The 20,183-nt window shown below is 40.6% G+C and overlaps 1 protein-coding gene across 4 annotated transcripts in view; it reads right to left on the reverse strand.

Annotated features, from left to right (window-relative positions):
• pak5 (p21 protein (Cdc42/Rac)-activated kinase 5) overlaps positions 1-20,183 on the reverse strand; it is a 114,055-nt gene that overhangs the window by 51,193 nt on the left and 42,679 nt on the right. For 3 of the 4 annotated variants that reach the window (XM_004542145.5, XM_076873722.1, XM_004542142.6), the window contains exons 2-3: positions 17,478-17,701; positions 15,767-15,811 (exon numbers count right to left, since the gene is read on the reverse strand). In XM_004542145.5, coding sequence (XP_004542202.1) covers positions 15,767-15,811; positions 17,478-17,681 — 249 coding nt within the window. In that variant the 5' untranslated portion in view covers positions 17,682-17,701. Of the gene's footprint in view, positions 1-10,151; positions 10,424-15,766; positions 15,812-17,477; positions 17,702-20,183 lie in introns of those variants that run through there. The other variant, XM_004542147.6, reaches the window with a different exon arrangement.

The raw sequence follows: 20,183 nt of genomic DNA on the forward strand, positions 1-20,183 counted from the left end.
CCCACTCCCAACTCTCAATGATGCCACCATCATAGAAATCTCCTTTTTTAAAAACAAAAACAAAAACAAAACAATGTTTGTATAAATCCAGCGATATACTCAAGTAGAAATGGGAACGTGGACACAACAGAAGTCATTCTAACACTCCAACCACATTTTCCCTCTCTCTCCCTCTTTGTGTATTAAATCCCAGCCTCTCTGTGAACCTCTGTCACGACTCACACAGCAGAAACCCTGCATGCGTGGGTATTCACACACACACACACACACACACACTTAGACTACTACTAGCACTGCTGCTGTTCTGAAGTACTCCCTGCTTTCGCATCAGTGACCAATTTGTGAACAGAAGCTTACCGCTGTCTGAGAAAGATAATATCACAGAGCCCTTCAGACAGCAGATAAACAGACCACTCACGACTCTCCTCTGAGCGTCACGAGACTGAGCAAACTCCCTACAGCACTGATTAATAAAGGATAAAATAAAGCATAGCTGATGCATTAACAGAATAAAGATATTGTTTGTTTGTTTTTTTAAAAAGCAGCCAATATTCACAGAGTAATAAAAAAATTACATCATGTATTTGGGAATTATCTTATATAAGCAGCTCTTTACAAGACAATGCATGAAAAGAAAACAAGAAAACAAGACATGGATTTTAAAAGATAATCTATCATGATTTAGGTAAACACAGAGATAGCTATTCATATCCTCCAGCCCCCTCTGCTGGATAAATGCGGTAAACACAACCAGCTGCTAGAATTTGCCTGCTCAAAAGCTGAAAGGTATTAAAGCTTCTTAACCCTCAGCAAAATTCAGTGAAAATGATATCCTCAAAACTTTTGGCCATTTATTAATGCATAAAATATTTCATATAAACTTTTTTGTCCAGTTATAATGTATCTATAATACTTCTTAAACACAGTTATTAATATGCAGCTTATATAAGTTATATAAATACTATAAGGATAGAATATGGAACACGATTTTACTTTATTTTTTTATTCAAGTTTAAGATTCAAGATTGTTTTTACACACTCAGCTTCAAATGAGCTGCACACACCAAGTAATTTAGAAAGTTAAAAATATTTAAATATACAAATAAAATTCATATAATTCTGAAAACAGTAAACATTTCCTTATAATTTCTTTGAAAATGACTGGAAAACAATACACTACATAGAATCCAATGCCACAAAGCGCCTGGTGCACAGTTTTTATTCTGATCTTAATGCCAGAGGTTTGGAAGTCTGCAGTTAATGAGTTGGCAGAGCCTCAACAATTTTTACCCACAATGCAGCTCAGTAGTCAGTGAGCCTCAGCAGCTTTACATGGTCTGCCACGTCATACTGGGCTGAGTTGCTGTGGTTCCTAAAGGCTTTGCAATATTAGCACTGAAACATAATAATGGAATATCTAGTAAGGAAAACATTTCATAAATTGACTAAAACGATGCCATTTGGTACAAAGTACTAATAAAATGAGTTGTGCATTAGTTTATTATTATTTTTTTCCAAAGGAAGTTCATTTATAAAACAGCATCACTTTAACCCAAGCAAACCCTGGACCCTTTAAGAAATGTTATTCTGCCTGTAATATTATATTGCATATGAACCTTATTTTACTCCTGTATTTTATTCTATTTGTGTAGTACTTAGTCTATTTTATAAAAAGTGTTCTTTCTATTTTGTATAGTATGCTATTCTGTTTATCTGATTCTATCCACGGGCGACCGTGGCTCAAGAGTCCGGAGTTCACCTTGTAATCGGAAGGCTGCCGGTTCGAGCCCCGGCTCAGACAGTCTCGGTCGTTGTGTCCTTGGGCAAGACACTTCACCTACTGCCTACTGGTGTTGGCCAGATATGGCAGCCTCGCTTCTGTCAGTCTGCCCCAGGGCAGCTGTGGCTACAACTGTAGCTTGCCTCCACTAGTGTATGAATATGGGTGGATGACTGGGTGTGTAAAGCGCCTTGGGGTCCCTAGGCGGGACTAGTAAAAGCGCTATACAAATACAGGCCATTTACCATGTTTTTCTCTTAATTTTTTACTGTTCTTCTACTTTCTGCCGTGACCAAAAATTTCCCATGTGTGGGACTAATAAAGGTTTATCTTATCTTAACCTATAAGACAAATTTTCCTTTTTCTTCTGTGCACTAAGAGAGAACAAGACCAGTTTACAGAAGCACTCAGAACTATTAATTAACTATTACAACTATTAAGAGAAGCAATGTTTTAAGCCAAAACCCAAACATATTAAAACCTGTTTTTAAATGCATTAAATTAACGTATTTGTCTCCTTAGACACGAAAATGAATGATACGATTCCAGAATGAGCTCCCAGGAGTGGCAGTGTTTTGGGGGTCGTGGAGAACCCCCAAAATCAGAACCAGCACATTAATTGTGAATTCCATGAACCTGAATATAAATCACGTGCATTTTATATTCACTGATAAAGCCTCAAAGTACAGTGCAGCTTCTGGTAATCAGATTCTCTAAAGTACACATCTAGTGCATCTATTACTAACTTGAACAGCCGCTCCTGACCTCTAAGTCAAAGTTCAATATGACCTCAGCTGGTGTGCAGGCTGATTATTGACTGATTATATAGAAGAAGACTTAACAAAATAGTTTCACTGAGTTTTCTACATGTTATGAGCTGTTCTTAACCAAACATCAACAGAATTATTCAAGGAGCAAATTTTGAAATGATTCCATGATTAATAAGTTATGAGCTGACCCGTTTCCTCAGGCCATCCTGCTGTCTGTTAGTTAATAACCATCAACATCATGTCATCCTGCGGCAGAGAAGCTGCATGCTGAGGATTTCATTAAATAGCATCAGACTTAATAATCAATTTAGACATAAAAAAGTATTCTGTTAAAGTTGACTTTAATATATTTCAGCATATAGAAATGCTTTTATCCAAAAAAAGAACAAGGAAAGAAGAAGGAAATTTCAATACTCTTAGACTCGTTCTCAACTTTCACGACGAGAGGGCTCATACATCCTCCAAACTTCTACATATAGGAGTGAAAAAACAAAGCGGTTAAGAAGCTTAAAGTGGCTTCTCACAATGTGTAGGTGTGCTGATGGTGACCCCTTGTGTAGTAAAACAAGGACTACAATTTTGCCACCAGAAACGCCCCCTGAGTTTCAGGACAGTAAATACATACATGCATCAGGCAACATAGCGCAGCTCCATCACACCACAGCTTCATTCAGATCTGTCTTTTCATCCATCCATCCATCAATCAATCTTCTTCCGCTTGTCAGTTCAGGCCAGGTCGCATGGGCAGCAGCCCAAGCAGAGAAGCTCAGACGTCTCTCTCCCCAGCCGATTCCTCCAGCTTGTCTGGGGGAACACCAAGGCGTTCCCACGCCAGCCGAGAGATATAATGTCTCCAGCGTGCCCTGGGTCTACCCCGGGGTCTCCTCCCGGTGGGACATGCCCGGAACACCTCACCCAGGAGACGCCCAGGAGGCATCCTTGTCAGATGCCCAAACCACCTCAACTGGCTCCTTTTTATATGAAGGAGCAGCTGCTCTACTCTGAGCCCCTCCCGGATGGCTGAACTTCTCACCCTATCTCTAAGGGAGAGGCTAGCCACCCTTCAGAGGAAGACATTTGCGCTGCCATCTTTTCATATCTAAGTAAAATCCTTTAATATAATCCAAGGTTACATTTTACAGAAAATTAACTCCTTTTCCAACACCTATGCAAAGTATAAGATGTAGAATTCCTAAAAATCACAAGTGAGACTGAGAAGGCTGAAGCATTTTAGGTCCTATTAGTAAACACAGCAGGCTAGTAAAAAAAAACCCAAACTATTTTAATGACAATTAATGTCAGTAGAGACCTGCTCAGCTCAATTCCTCATCTGTATTTTTATTCTTGAGACTGTAACTGAGTCATGTTTGGCATGATTCACAGTGAAATAATCCTTATTTGTATTTGCTTGAATCCTTGAGTTTACCGTTTGGATGCCACTTAGCTCCCTTCAGTTTAACTCTTTCCTCCACAAAGATGACATTAAATGAATTTTAATTAATAAATAAACATTAATGGATAAAGATGTGGTTTGATGACCATTACAAAAGTTTCAAGGTTTTTCCAAGAGTAGCTTAGGCAGAGATCCCCCTCCCTAACTTCTGATAGAAACCCAGTCATTTTGTTCTATATGCAGCCCTGACACATGATAGAAATCACTCAGTTCAGAAAAGAGCTTCATCAACGGCTCCTAGTAGGTTTTCAAGGGGTAAAGAGCAGTGTTGGGCAAGTTACTTTAAAAAAGTAATTAATTATAGTTACTAGTTACTTCTTCAAAAAAGTATCTGAGTTAGATACTGAGTTACAAGATTCTAAAAGTAATTGATTACTTGAAAAGTAACTATTGCGTTACTTTAAAAAAACGTTTAACCCTCTGGGGTCCAGGGTATAATTGGCCATTTTTAACTACTTTTGATTTTCCCTCCACATTTTATCTTTAAAAACTATTTACTTTGCCTTGTTTGGTATCATCCTTTTCAGCACAACCTCACGTGTCTGAATTTACAGTCATGTTTTCATTTTGATATACTGTATTAACACAACTGATCTAAAAATCAGACAAAAAACATAAAATCCGAGTAGAAAAAGTTCTATTTTTTACTGTAACAACCACAAACATGTTTAATGAATCATATTTCATAACTTTAAATGCAAATATAAATTGTCGATTTTAAAATCATAAAAGCACAAGTTTTGCAAACAAAGTTATTTGCATCCATTTACCTTTTACCTTTTTAAATAACCATTTCAAACTATTCACAGAACAATCAGCTGTTCTTCAATAAGATGCCACACAAATTATTTGTGCCACTCCAAATATTTCTGTCCACTATAAAGGAGAACATCACAGCCTGATACCTGCAGGTCTGACAGCAGCAGGTGTATCACTCCTGTTTCTACCTGGAGACAGCAGTCGCCTCATTGTTCTGACACACAACACAAAACTATCCACAACACTACACACTAACTACACAAGACAACACATTAACTTCACACTCCGAACACGCTAAACGTCACAAATCTCTCACATCTCAAAACTCGCTCTCTCTCTTTTTCTGCTGTCTCTTTTTCTTTCTCTCTCTCGCCGTCACTCCTAAAACTTCCCCCTCTCCCTAAACAACCAAATGTCATGTTGCCATATCATTTTTGATTGGTCGACATGGTGCATTTTTCACACAATTTAAAAACTGGTATATATCACCTTGTTGCTTTGGCATCTTGAAGTGGTCATGTGATTGGCTTATCACGACTACTTTATTCTTCCTCAGTCAAACAGCAGCACTCATGCGATTGTTTTGCCCCCCTAGCTCCAGGTGTTGTGCCAAAAAGTGATCGTTGGGCAGAAAGTGATTACCGTCCGTGGTAGCGCGTGCAGCTGCTTAAAGCTGTAGCGCCCAGATTACTTACAGCTACTTCCGTACAACTGATATAAGATACGGTAAGCTGAACACAGCTTCAACCGTCTGTTTGTTGAAAAACAGTAACACGACCGCACCGCATTTTCTTGTTAGTAACAGTAATGGCGTTGTAACGATAGGAATAGTAATTAGTTAGATTACTCGCTGTTAGTAACGCCGTTATTGCCATCACTGGTAAAGAGTTAAGTCCACCTTCTTGTAGTTCGACTTTCTTATCCTGCTGAAAACAACTACTTAAAGCAGTCTGAAGCCCAAGCCTTTCACTCGTAGGGTTTTCTTGTACTGCTCTCATTATTTGAAACTTTGGAGATGTTTTATATGAGCATCCACCAATCTGGTTGTTAGCTTTCTAATGACAGAAACACATGAAAAGAAACAATGTCCCTTATGAAATCAATACAAGATGCAAAATGCCCTGTGCTTTTGTTTGAAGAGCGTAACTTCCACATACATCTAACCAGAACTTTTCTTGCATTCAATCACATTAGCCATATTTGGTTAGAAAACCTGGTCTCATAGGAGGGACAGACACCGGCAACCCAAAGTCCACGTGACCTCCAGAAACTTCTAAATGCCTCTAGATTGAAATTTTAATTTGCACACTGGCTAACGTTGGCTAACACTGGCAACTATTGTTTAAGACAAGATTCGCTGACCAGTCTATAGCCCTGTGTGACTGGGGCTTTAAATACGCTTCACAGTTCTTTGAAATTATTTTTGGGAGCTGAAACACTGGCAACTACTTGTTACAAGACAAGTACAAGACACAATTATTAATTATTAAGGAAATGCAAAAATACAGCAAATATTTGTGATTTCAGTCTTTTTAAAACTATCTTTTTAAAAAAATACATTCAAATACAGAAAAAAACAAGCATCTGAACTGCTCATAACTTAGATAATAAAGCTGAAACCTTATTGGTCACTATATCATATAACCCTAACAGAAGCCTGTGGCCCATCAGCATGTCTATACGTATCATTCGGAAAGCATGGCTGGAAGAATAGTGGTTACTTGTTTATGTGGGTCATGCTGCTGGAAGCCCTCTGTGTAGCCCCTTACACCAGCTGCTGAGCACTGGTGGCTATGTTTACCACCAGTGACATGCCTACAACCCCCACAGCTCCCAGCCAGTAGCTCAGACTAGCATGACCCAATCACCTCTGACCTCAACCTCAGCTACAAGCTCCAGGATCCATGAGTCATGATCCAGCGCATGGAATCAAGAATGATTTCCAGCAAAAATGGATTAGTGGTGGAGGCATAATGAAATACAAACATACAGTCAGAGCAAATCCCCTGATCTTAAGCATATTAGTGTAGTAAAGCCTGGACACTCTTTTTTTATCCATTCCTCTAAGCACTGGCAGATTAAGGCTGATTCAGAAGCGGGCAGCAGAAATTTTCTAGAAAATATAATATTAAAACCCCCCCAGAATAAATACGTTTCCTTGCCAGTTTGGCCATATATGTGGTGGGAATAATGTTGTTCTTTTTTGAAAATTCTCCAAGTGAGCACGTCACTGCCCGAGAAACTCTCTGATCTAAAGGAGGAAAAAGGAGAGGAAGCAGAGAGCGGGAAGCAGAGGAGGAGATCAATTTGATGTCTCCCAGTTATCTTCTTGTCAACTCAGAGACAGATAAACAGACAGCTTCCCACTATAGATTAATTACACCCCAGCGCTCATTAATCGGAGCCCCGTCAGCCACTACAGACGCCTACAACACGCTGCCACCCCTATCACTGCTAAGTTGCTACTCCCCTTTCTCCTCATTAGTCTGCTTTCCTGTTATCCTTCCCCCCCTCATTTTACCTCTCACACTCAAACATACATGTATTTACTTTTACCTGCAACTAACAAGACTACTGCATATAAAAAAATAGCAGACATGACATGTTTATGTAATTATAAAATGTTAGCATGCTAACACACTGTCAAATACAGGTAAGCTAGCATGAATTATGTTCCTAATATCCTTTGCACAGTGTGGGAAAAGTTTGTAGAACCACTATTAAGAGCACTTATTAAAATTCATTCTCATTTAGCTAAAAAAAAGTATATCTTTGAAACTGAAATTATCATTAAAAATCGGTTTGCTCATGAGCTACCAGTGTGGCGCAGGGCTAACATAGAGAAACAGACAACCATTCATGCTCACATTCACACCTATAGCTAATTTAGAATCATCAGTTCACCTAACATGTTTAAATCTTTTGACTGTGGGAGGAAGTCGGAGTGACCGGAAAGAACCCACATGGTCATGGAGAGAACCCCACTCAGAAAGGCCCCAGCCTAGATTCAAACCCAAGACCTTCTTGTTGTGACGGTAGCTAGCCACCTCACCACCATGATATAAATGTTTCTGAAACCATAAACACTGAACTGTACCAGCAGGAATAAGGTCAGTTCTCAAACCCTGACCATAACTCTTTATTGCACACATGAACTAGACTTGGTCTAATTCCAAAGACAAGCAGCTACTTCTCACAGATGATGATACAAAAATAACTTTTCACAAACCTTGAATAACCTTTGCTGTGAAACTACCAAATCCTAATATCATTGTTAATTTATAATTACTTCATCTACTATCTATATGCAGTAATAAAGCGGTTACTGATGGAAAACCTTCCAGCAGGGCTACTTGGCTGCAGAATAATGCACTAAAATGTGCTTTATAATGACTGATAAAGTGCTAATAGGTCAATCACATGCTTACAGCCCAATAATTAATGGTTAATATGTGTAGCCTGATATAGAGTGTTACCTTAGTAAACTTTGCTAATATTCTGGTGAAATATCTCTATTACAGAATCCCCTGGAAACTAAAATATCGAGTCAGCCTCTTGAACCAGACCAAGAATAATAAGAACCAACCTGTGTAACCTATGTAATGACAATCAGTCCTTACGTAAGCTGACCAGGTACATCTAAATCCATAAAATAAGAGTAGACTTATTAAAATGATGCTCTCGCTCACTCTCAGTCGGTTTTCCACAGTGAAATGTGAGGTGCAGGATTTGAAGTGTTAGTTGTAGTTTGCTCGCTGGCCACACGAGGATACTGCAGGTCCAGCCATTACACTCCCTCGCACGTGTGTAAAGCAGCACTTGGTGATGCAATGCAAACAATGTAATGTGTCCAAAAAGATTAGAAAATTAAAAAGGGCTCTGTACAGTTTCTTATTGGGATATTGCAAAGTACTTTAAATCCACTCTTAGCTTTTAAATCTTAGCTTTACGAGTTTGAGAGACCAGCTGTCTCACATGATTTTTGTTTCTTCAACAATCCGTCCCTGTTTAAAATTCACAGCCTAAATGTCCTTCCAAAAAAACCCACATTCAGACACTGAGGGATGGTTGTTAGCCAGGACATTTTGAGCTGCCCTGGCAAAGTACAGCGCACATCGCCGAAAGCCAAAATTCCCCCGCCGACTGAAGCCTCCGTGAGAGGTGATTTGCAGAGTGTGACTGTGAATGGCAGCCGCGCGAGAAGACAAAGTGAGAAAGCAGAGGAGGAGGAGGAGCAGAGCGAAGGAAGGAACGAGAGAGGTCTAAATCAATGCCATCCACTTCAGCTCGGTGCCAAGAAAGACAGATGCTCTCTCTATCTGCGCGAGGGTGCATGCCGGCACAGACACACATCAATCAGGAGTTATTTTCCTCCGAGTCTATTTCTGCTTTGACCAATTTAATCCTCGATCAATTTGAGATGGAATGTAATACATGCTGAGTCAAAATCCAATTAAATTGAAATTGAATGCACATTGATCACAACATCTAACTTTCTTTTCGTCCGATTAAGAAGTTGAATGAATGCCACCGTCACCGTGCATGACAATCTGAAGCGCAAACGCAGTTTGGCAGATCTGGAGCAAAGAAACACTGAAGGTGCGTATCAGCATCTAAAGAGAAAGATGTAGGAAATGTTTGCGGAGTCAAACAAATCATGAAACACTTACCTGATTGCACATTCTTTTAAATCTTCAATGTAAAAAAACTAAAAACCCCAGAAAGAGTGTAAGATCCCACATGTTGAGAGATTTTGGACTTGCTCCACATCAAAGCACTTGTCTAGACCTCATTCATTTTCATTCTGGGCAGTCTACTGCCTTGGAGCTCACCCAGTATCGTTAATACACACTTGCAATAAAATGCCTCCTCAAATTAGCAACTCTCAGTGTGCACATGTCAGAACCATAATAGCCTGCATCCCTATTCAATAAAGACACAGGTTTGCATTTCTGCCCCTGGAGCAAGGACTGGGTGACCCTGTTGAATCAGAAACACTATCTCTCTCTCTCTACACTCAGTTTCTATATGTACACATACAGCAAACCCAGCACAGCTACAAAAATAACCGCACAAACCTGGAGTTCTAGAAACAGGAGAAAACAACCTGCGCTCTGTACGGCTGTAATTCAGAGAGGTCAACTTGCAGTGTTGAAGCAAAAACAAATGCAGGTTTTAAACACAGTCAAACATGTGATCTTTAAAAGTGATCTCACTCTTACCTGCACCCTTCACTGTTTAGTCTAGCGCAGTTTCGTGTGTGTTTTCACAAAGTGCCTGAAACTGCTGGCAGTGAGTGCTGAGACCTGTTGCACAAACAAACATGCATAGCCAGCATACCAGCATGTAGTCTTGGCTCAGCAGCAGCAGAAAGAGTCGAACGCCCCACCTGTAACTGTTTATGAGTCGTCGGGGCCTGGGGTTTAACGACTGCCGTCTTCTCAGCCTTCATCGCTACCCCCACCTGCCTCAGCTTCCCCGGCTGCCTCAGTGGCACAGTCCTTCTGCTCGCTCCGGCCCTGAAATCTCCAGCTCCTCGCCCACCTGCCATAATAAGTTACTCTGCCTGGCTGCAGCTGCATGGATTGACTGTAAGTTTGGCTCTGCGCTCACAGCGACCAACATATGACAGACTTAATCATCAAATTTCCCCACCCTCTGTCACCTGCCAGTAAGCTGCTGGGGGAAGGTGCATGGCTGTACTCTGCTATCAGTGACCCACTGACATTTACAGTAGTACTAGATGTGATCCTGAATGTAAGGGCTGCTGTCATGTGCTACTGTCTCCTTTGTCTCTATTCCGTGAAAGCCTAATTTCTAACTGACCCAAAAGCATGACTCCTCAGCACCTTCTAAGCTATTAAACCAAGCGTTGTTATTCAACAGTATCTACTGGATATTTACTTTGCCACCGAGAGTGCATATTGTGGCAATATTTTCCACAGTTCCAGCGTGATGTAAGGCTGAGATATTTTCAGTGCAGCTATAATGGGTTTGACAACAGCGAGATGTTCAGCTACCTAAAATATCAGCAGTTCTCTCCACCTACACTACCTGCAGTATATGTAACCCACAGCTGAAATGCAAGAAGTTTAGGGAATTAGCACTGCAGGCTGTCAGCAGTCGGCTTGGGAAATGATAGAAATTGTAAAAAGGAGAAGAGTATTACAAAACAGGCTGAAGCAAAGAGAGCACATTAGAATGAAATCTTCATTGCATAACTCATTCTCACTGTGGAGCAGTAACTCTGAAATAGTTTATCAAGTTTTGGATTCCATCTGCAACGCTTCATTACCGAAAATTTCCTTTTGCATACGCTTCGACATGGAAACGGGAACTGGAAAAGTTCTTTTATGTCCTGAAAGAGACTTTTATTTTGAAGTGTGGTCACTTAAGTTCTTTAAGTGCTGCTGATACATGATTAGCATGTTTAAAAATGTGTACGTTTATGTGATCAGTCCTCCACTAAGGTTTGACAGCTTTCTAAAAAGGTGAACTATTATTAGAAGTACTTTTCCCCAAACTGTATTTAGTGTGACTCCTGTGGCCGTACTTCCTCTTTTAATCAGGACTTCTCTTGAAGATGGTACACATTACATTTGCTCTCTGAACCTTCACTATTTTTCTACTTTCAAATGTAAAGCTTGGTTGCTTGAAAACACGTAATGTTAATGTACTTCTGCAGCACTTTGAACTTCTTACTTTGGTTCTAATGTGTAAACCACAGACGTAAAGGGCCGTCATGACGTTGCCTACTGGTCAGTGAATTCCTGTGATGAAGTCTGGAGCTGAGAAAGTGAAAAGACCACATGCCCAGTCAGCAGCATACAAAGCATTACTGGTCACTAAGGTCAAATAATATAATATGGGCACGATTTAGTTGAAAGTAGTTGTTTACGTGCTTCTTTCAGGTGTGCTCAGAGTCCACATGCATAGCTGGGGAATTATAGTTTAAGCCCTACTTTACGTGACAACAAACACCACAGGGCCCATTCACACAGACTCACTGAAGTGGAAACACCAACGAAAGCCTAACTAATGACCCCATGATTCTCTTGTGCTTTTAAGAGCAGTCACACCAACATCAACATCCTCTCTTGAAATGCCATCTTATTCATTTGTACCAACACGATAATTCAAACCAAGGAAACTGAGATGTTACTATGAGTGTGTAATCTAAACGCTTTTCATTTACCTCTATTAACAGCAATTGATGCAACAGTCCTTCACCGATTCAATACAAGCTTTCAAATGTCTCCATTCATGAACTCCCTGATCTGATTCATCTTTGGAAACCTGAAGATCAGCTAAGGCCATTGAACTACAACCGCATTAGCTTCCCACCCACATGGCATGAGAGTGAAATTTATATGACGACAAATAGATTTGCTGTGTTTGCTGTCAAAAGATGGACGACAGTACTAGATATGAGAAAATACATTTTTTAAGCTTGATCCAGAACAAGAACGTGTTATGCAAAGATGAGAGCAGTATTAAAGATATGTTGCAAAAGTGCTAGCCCCCTGGGTCCACTTATTATCTTTAATTGTGAATATCTTTCCTCTACAGCTCCTGCAGAATTAAGAGGAATAAGCTCTCGGTTGATCTCAGAAATCATTATGGTTTAGCTCTCTATGAAATCCTCATGTTCTCTTTTATTTTTACTCTGGCTTGATGCTAACATCAGTGCCTTGAGGGTTATTTTGATAACGTTTGTGATAAAACAACTATATAGATTGATGAATCCACCAAAAACACCCTCTAAAATGTTGGTTTTCATTGTTTCTGCAGCATAATGAGACCAGTGTAAATCTGTCTGGCGACATGTAGCTTTAACTGCAAGACCTGTACTTGCCCAGCATTTTACTGTGTTTAAATCAGAGGGGTTTTCACTGTCACTGAATCAGCTTTATATTGTCAGGGTACAGAGCCTGTATCTGTAGTGTGTGTGTGTGTGTGTGTGTGTGTGTGTGTGTGTGTATTTCGACATCACTTTAGCTTTCAAAACTGTTACTTGTTGGTAACTTGTTGGTAACAAGTAACAACACAACACATTGCAAGTTGTCTGGACTTGACCTAAATGTAAAGTAAAATGCTGGCTTCTTATGAAGTCCAAACAAAGCAGGTAATACTGCTGAACACGGCACAGCTGGTAATCTGCTCAAACTAAACTTCTTTGCTATTATATATGTCACCTTCCAGATGGAAAAGAAAATAATAAAAAAATATTACACTTCAGAAGAAAACTGCATGAGAAAAATCACAATATGAGACATATAAGTTTCATAAGACGTGGATATGAAACAAACATTTACTTTTGAAAGAAATGGAAACATTTTTTCCTATTTTTTTTCACTGTGAGCTTTTCTGTGGAGGTCATTTAGTTTCTTTTTTACACGAACGGAAACATCTGATATTGGCTGACGGCTGAGGAAACATAAGCAAATAGGAACAAGAAGATAGGATTAAGTGGCCAATGCGCACAAATACACACACAAACATTTATAAACACATACAAGCGTGCGCACACACACACAGAGACACCATCATGGTAAATTACTCTCTCAGCTCTATAGGGGTCTGCAATTTGAGGGTGTCAAAGTCAAGGTGTAATATTAGCCTGGCATTAATAATAGCCGTAGCACTGCCCCTGCTAGTGTTAATGAGTGCAACACATTAACACACATGTAGCTTTGGATCGCATGCTCACCCACACACCCACGCATACACGCTCACACTTCAATAATGAAATACAAACTAACAATGAAGATGTTTTGCATGAGTTGTCACAGTGCACTTACTTATGCACCACCAGACACATTAAATTCTCAAAATGAAGAAGCTTTAAGAGCACAATGTTTAAAACATGCAAATGCTCTTAGGGCATGGTGTTAGCTTATACTTTTGGATTAACATGTGTGCTAAGGGCTAGTGAAGGCGGAGGGTGGAGAAGGGGGAGAACAGAGATGAGAGCTAAAGCTTCAAGCAATACTAATGCCCAGCTGAGATGAGCAGTCTGACAACAAGGCTACAAGGCCTTGTGAATAAACGATGAGCGCTCAAAGCCACGGGGCAGAGGTAGTAGTTATTTTAGCATGATGGCCGTGCCGGCCTCTCTTAACTGCTTAGCACGCAAATGAAAAAAAGCATATACACACACGCATGCACACAAAGACACAAAGATACCGTGCTGACATTTTACTGTACTCTGTTCCTCTATACTGTTTGGTGAGGACAGCACTGGACGTTTGCCAGAGACCGACTCATCCAGGCCCACCTGGTGTGTGTGTGTGTGTGTGTGTGTGTGTGCGTGTGTGTGCGTGTGTGTGTCTATATGCACAAACTTATAAACACTAAGTAGACAGAGCTGGGGGAGTCTGCCAAGCAGAGGAAGCCTTATGTCAATCAAGTGTCAGGGCAAGCTGGAGAGAAGGATATCAGGCCATGGGTGAGACACTATAAATAACCTAGCCCACCTTGGGAGTCAGGGTCAAATACACACACACACACACACACACACACACACCCTCATGTTTACATCCCTTCAGAGGACACATCACTACACATACATCACTACACTGACTTGCATTCATTTCCTAGAGACTTGCCCTGAAAGTATCCAGTTTACCAAAGGTTTACACTACACATTTTCTTTTTTTGTACCCAAATCTAGCACTCACAACACCAGTATAATGCACTGAGAAAATACTGGACAAAAAACCTTAGAAAATCAGCGCCGTATTCAGAAAATGTACCATTAAAAGAATCACAAGTTCTAAACAGGCTTTTACACAAAAGAAAGCCTGAGTTGTGTCACTGAAGCCATTAAACGTGCAAACAGCAGAGCTTCTTATGTTATCTGCTTCTTTCAAATAGCACGCTCAAACAAGACTTGCACACATATTTGCTAGTATTTATTCTTTCTACGCGCACTGCAGGTGACAGCGAAAGCCTTTGGATTTGATATGGGAGCGAAGTGCCCCCTGAATTCTGAGCAATCTCTAGCTACTTTTAACATTGTTCTACCAGCTTAAGACTTAAACTAGAGGCTGATTCAGATGGGATTTGGATCTATACCAAAAGAGGATCTCAATATTGCACACGCCTTTTATGTTCCTTTCACAAACTAGAGCTGGCTCATGGTACATGTGGTTGCGTGAATATAGACAAAACTAAGGCAAATATTTTATTACCCACCTGCTGGATTATTAGTTAATTTAATCCTGAGCTATAAGCAGATATGGCAGATTTAGGCATGCCGTACTGAAGCCTGTTAATTAAAGCAAGAACTCTTAAGTGCTCAGAAACCGACAAAACAGCTGGAGGAAAGATTTGGATATTAACAACTGTCTCCAGGATGTGAAATATCTTTTCAGCTCATTCACGTTCTAATCATTTTGTTGATTAGGAGCCATAAGTATAATGAGGAGAGGAGAGGAGAGGAGAGGAAGTGATTGGGTTAGATTAAAGGGTGGATCGAAGGGTTTTTCTAACACATGCAAACCCTTTTGAGCTAGTTTCTACAGAGTGACAGCTTCCAGTAGAGCAGAATCAGCTGTCATGGCAACATGCACTTCACATCTCAGCACCCATCATCATCATTATGATTATCATCATCATCATCATCATCATCATCATCATCATCAATGATGCTCCATAGCAAAAGGGGAGAAACGAGGGGAGCATGCCACTGCAGTTGATCTCATGTTTTCTTTTCATGCGAATGAAACAAAAGAGTGGAGATGAGGTCTAACAAAGGACTTGGCAGAGCAATGTAGTTATGTCATGTGTTAGTGTGTGTGTGTGTGGAGCCATTCTCTGTGTTTCTCCCTGTTCCTGCTGACACATCACCTCCACCTGAATGCATGGCAGCAGGCACGTGGGGGAGAGATGTGGAAACAAAACAGCGGGATTGTGACTGTGTGAGAGCGACCGTTTGGAGAAAAGAAAAGAAAAAAAAAGGTGAGGTGAGTGTGGGGGTCAGAAGGGAAGAGGAAGTCATACTTTGGGCAACGGCGTTTCGGATGACCGGACTTTCTTGGGAGATATCTGTGAAGAGAGCAAGAGAATTATTTTCTTGTTTCCCCCTCTTCAGAGATATCTCCTGTGGCATATTGCTGTTCTCTGTAACAGAGCTTTGTCTGCTTGGATTTCCCTGTCAGCAGGACCTGCAAGCAGTTCCTGAGAGACTAACAGTGTATTTAGTCTCAAGCTTTGTCATTTATTTAAAAGGAACCTTGACTTGTAGTGTTACGCTTTATGAGCTTTCAGTTACAAAAATGGAAAATTTGTTTAAAATTCAAATGTTTCTTGGGGGATAATTCATTCCTGACATATTACAGTACAAGGGCAACAGAAGTGGTGTACGCAGCAGTAAGTTGTACTGCAGCACCGATCAGGCAAAAAGGGTCCTAAATTTCAAAGCACTGGCCCTCTTCAGTATGCTTGGACCACTTTAAAAGAGAATAATTGCCACATTATAAACAATGACCCTGTAAAGGCCCATTAGACCCAAAAACAACACACAGTGGAAAGGTGCACAGAAATATCAACGAGCAAATCATCAAGTGGTCAAGTGTGGCTATAACTGGCAACAGTTGGTCAAATGTGTCAAAGTGATATGTTAAGGAGCGCCAATGAACAACAACACATCAGAGGAGACACTCGGAGAGAAGAGGAGACACACAATCACAATCACAGGGGAGGTAAGGCGAATGAAAAGACACATCAGTTTGAAATCACAGAGGCATCATGTAATGGAAAACATTTATAAAATCACACAGACACTACATTAAACAATTCTGGACTGACACAGGCTGGAAAGACAAATATGGGTGGTGTGTATGTCTAACTCCTCTCACACATGCAGTCCATATCAAACAACCTGAAAATCCCACCGGACTTTTACGAAAGCAGCACATACGTCTGCTGTGAACATGCAAATCAGATTCATAGGCATCTGGTCGCTTGGTCGCAAGCACTTAGAAAAATATCAAAATAGTGTTTTGTTATTCATTTGTTAAGATTCTTTTGTGATTTTTGCCCTTTTTAATTGGCCGGTAATGTCAGTTGACTTATGACCAGGGATCATAAATGGTGTGATGACACAAACACAAGTGTGCTATCTAGTTAGTGGATAGGTTAGTAGGTGGCCAGCGTAGCCACTGTTTATCCACAACATGTCTCCTGGGTGGGTGCCACTACTTTTTTAACCCACTGAAATATAAGAGGCTAAACTGTAATGCAACACAGTCTACTACAATTAGTTCTATAGCTTTAGTGGCAAGAGGGAGTCAATCAGTGTTCACAAAAATGTTTAATGTAGGCTTAAAGCATCATAATAAGCAACAATATGATTACCATTTCCGATTTGATAGAGACATTTAAACAGTGTGAAGTGGCCAGATGGTATGGAGAATTCTCTATTTTGCCTCTGAGGAAAGTGTGCAACAGGTGGAGAGGGAAGCAGTAAGAGACAAAAACACTGAGGTGACAGACATTTACAGAGGGTGAGAAAGCACAGACAGCAATAAAAAGGAGAGGCGAGAAGAAAAAAAGTTCATAATTAAGTTCACATAGACACGGCGTGTGTGGGTAAAAGTGGAGGAGAAACAGAGGGATGAACAGCAAGAGAAAGATGTGAGAAAGGTAAGCAACAGGCTGGAAGTGATAAAGATTTGTCTCTATTGCTAGAGTCTGTGTGGTTGTAATGTACCTTCATTGGTGCCAGCTGTATGGGGGTAATGTAGGAGGGGTCCACCATGGGCTTGGGCCGATTGGCAGTGTCTGCCAGGAGGCTCTGCCATTGCTGTGGCAGGCCGGTGAACTTCTGCTCCCGTGGGTCGAAGCCCGTGTGGACCCGGTGCTCGAAGTTAGACGGAGCTGAGATCTCCAGCCGTTTCTTCTTCTTCCCAAACATGCTGGAAAACCCTGGCAAACCTGGCAACCCCAAAAGAAAAAAAAAGCATACTTGTATTAATATTCTGGCTGCAGCACTGGCTACGCTTATGTTTGACGCCCGTGAGTTAAAGACTGTATCTTTAAGATGTCGTTATGAAGTCATCATGGCAGTATATTCTCCTTCTTGCCTAAAGTTTAATCTTCTTTTTTACATAGTACTAGGATGTTTTATACCACCGCTCTGTAGCATGATGAATCTCTTGTCTTATAACGCTGCAGGTTATAGACGAGGAAAGAACGAGCAAAACTATCCAAACACACAAAATAAAAGAAAAAAAGCCAAGTGTCCACTTTGATTATGTAATGTAAACATCAGGGGGAAAACGATGGCAGTGGGGATTTTTTTAAACACATGTTGGACAGCGGTTCTATGCGGCTGTATAGTCAGGCGCGTATGCTGCATGAAAGCTCCCGTCTGTGCTTTTTGGAGCTGTTTGGAAAACCCACTGTGACTCTCGTGGTTTGGGTGTATGCATAATGTCCAGTCATAGGAACAAAATGTCATAATGCTGTTGTTGTGGCTGTGAATGGAGTCTATTGTGTCACTCCTCTCTGAGAGGCATTGTCCTCTGAGGGAGCCACCACTGCCACCCCCGCCACCATACTCCTTACTTTTTTTCTCTTTGCCTCTGTCATGGCTTTTGCAGAGACAATGTTTGCTGTGCCATTCCACTCGATCATGCATTTGCATGCATGTACTGCAAATGGGCAAAATAAACAAAAGATCCTCACTTATGCAAACACGCTGAAAACAGTTCAACAAAACCGCTCGAGGAGTTTAATGTTTAGATTGTCCCAAGAAAAAATGTTTTGCCCCTATCAGAAGAAAACATCATTTACACTCATCACCACACACTAACCACTGACCATACACACACACCTTTATACACCACACACACACACACAGTACATGCATTACAATTGTTACTAGCAAGTAACAACCATAATCTTTAAACTTCACCCAGTTACCATTATTTTAACATTTCAAACCTGCACAAATATGGAATAACGCTTAGATTTTCCAGTGAGAAAATCTGAATGCTTAACGGCGTATCCGCTTAGAAAGCAAGGTAATACGTTTGTGTATTTCAGTTTGTCCCAGTTTTCTAAAACTCTATTATAAATAAAAATTCAATTAACATGTTATTAGCTCAAATGTAGTTGCTTACCAGAAATGTGCCAGAAGTCATTAATTTTTAAGGCGCCACTGTGTGTGTGTGTTCATGTGTGTTTAACGTGATAATACTTATTAATACTTAAAAGAGGAGAAATATCAGAAATGCTCCCTTATCTCTCAGCCTCCTGTAGAGGTGTGTCAGTGCCAGTTTTTGATTGGCTGGAAGTGGCAGGCTGCCAGAATGGCACTGTTACACTGTCAGGAGCAAGAGACAAAGTAAACAAACTTGTGCTGTACCCTCTGTGTCATACTCTGGCAGCATATTGTCAGCAGTGCTGAAGAGTGAGGGTGACACCGAAATCACAATAGAGCACAGTTGCATTTGCGGGTATATTTACATGTCATTTCCTGTATATGTAGCCGAGCAGCTAAAGTAGCCTGCAAACTGTCTGAGCAGTAAATGACTGCGGGTCATTCACCTAGCTGTGTTGCACACAAATTGTATACTTAAGTTTGTAATTTAGATAAGAGGCAGCAAAACAGTCAGAATGTGAGGAGCTTATGTAACGGCAGATAAACAATGTGCGATTTGTTCCTTACACTTTTGCTTTCCTTTTCAGTTTTTGGAGGCGCTAAAGAAAGACACGTCGCTATATCATAAGCGAAGAGCAAACATTTAAAGCACGTTTTTGAATAAAATATTACAAACATGCTGCTACCTCAAACATTCTAAGTAAATCTGCAGAGCGGTATATCAAATGACTAACTCTTCTGACCTGGTAGAGCCACTTCAACAGATGCAATGACAGAAGTCACCAAAGAGTCTTTCTCTAAATGCAACTTTAAACAGGCAAGGCAAAGTAATCATGGAAGTCTTTCTCAATCATTTCCTTTCTTCCCAGCAGGAGAGACAGACAGATCAAATTAGCGGCCTCAAACAGGAAAGATGGGGAGATAGATTGATAAAAATGGGGTAGGAGGGTTGATAAGGGTAGAACACGAGAGCGGAGGAGGAGCATGGGAAGGAGTTTAGGAAGGGATCTCAACAAATGCTAACAGAAGAAAGAAGAAGAAGAAGAAAAAGACAAACATGGAAAGAGGACGGAAGCCTAAAGTCCTTTGTGCTAGGAATGCGCTGCACTGCATGCATCACAATCACAGCACAACAGATTATTATGCAGCACACGGCTGCCTTTAGAAAAGTCTATACTGGATCAAAGGGTGCTAAGTCATAGATAGAAGCTTCATCCCACAGGCATGTTTACACAACTCTGCCTTCTACAGTGCAGTCACTGTAAGCTTGCTTCAACGATGCTTTCATTTGTGAGCAAAAGTACTTTTAAT

The sequence above is a fragment of the Maylandia zebra genome, linkage group LG15, assembly GCF_041146795.1.
Source record: "Maylandia zebra isolate NMK-2024a linkage group LG15, Mzebra_GT3a, whole genome shotgun sequence".
In the NCBI taxonomy this organism is placed as follows: domain Eukaryota; kingdom Metazoa; phylum Chordata; class Actinopteri; order Cichliformes; family Cichlidae; genus Maylandia; species Maylandia zebra.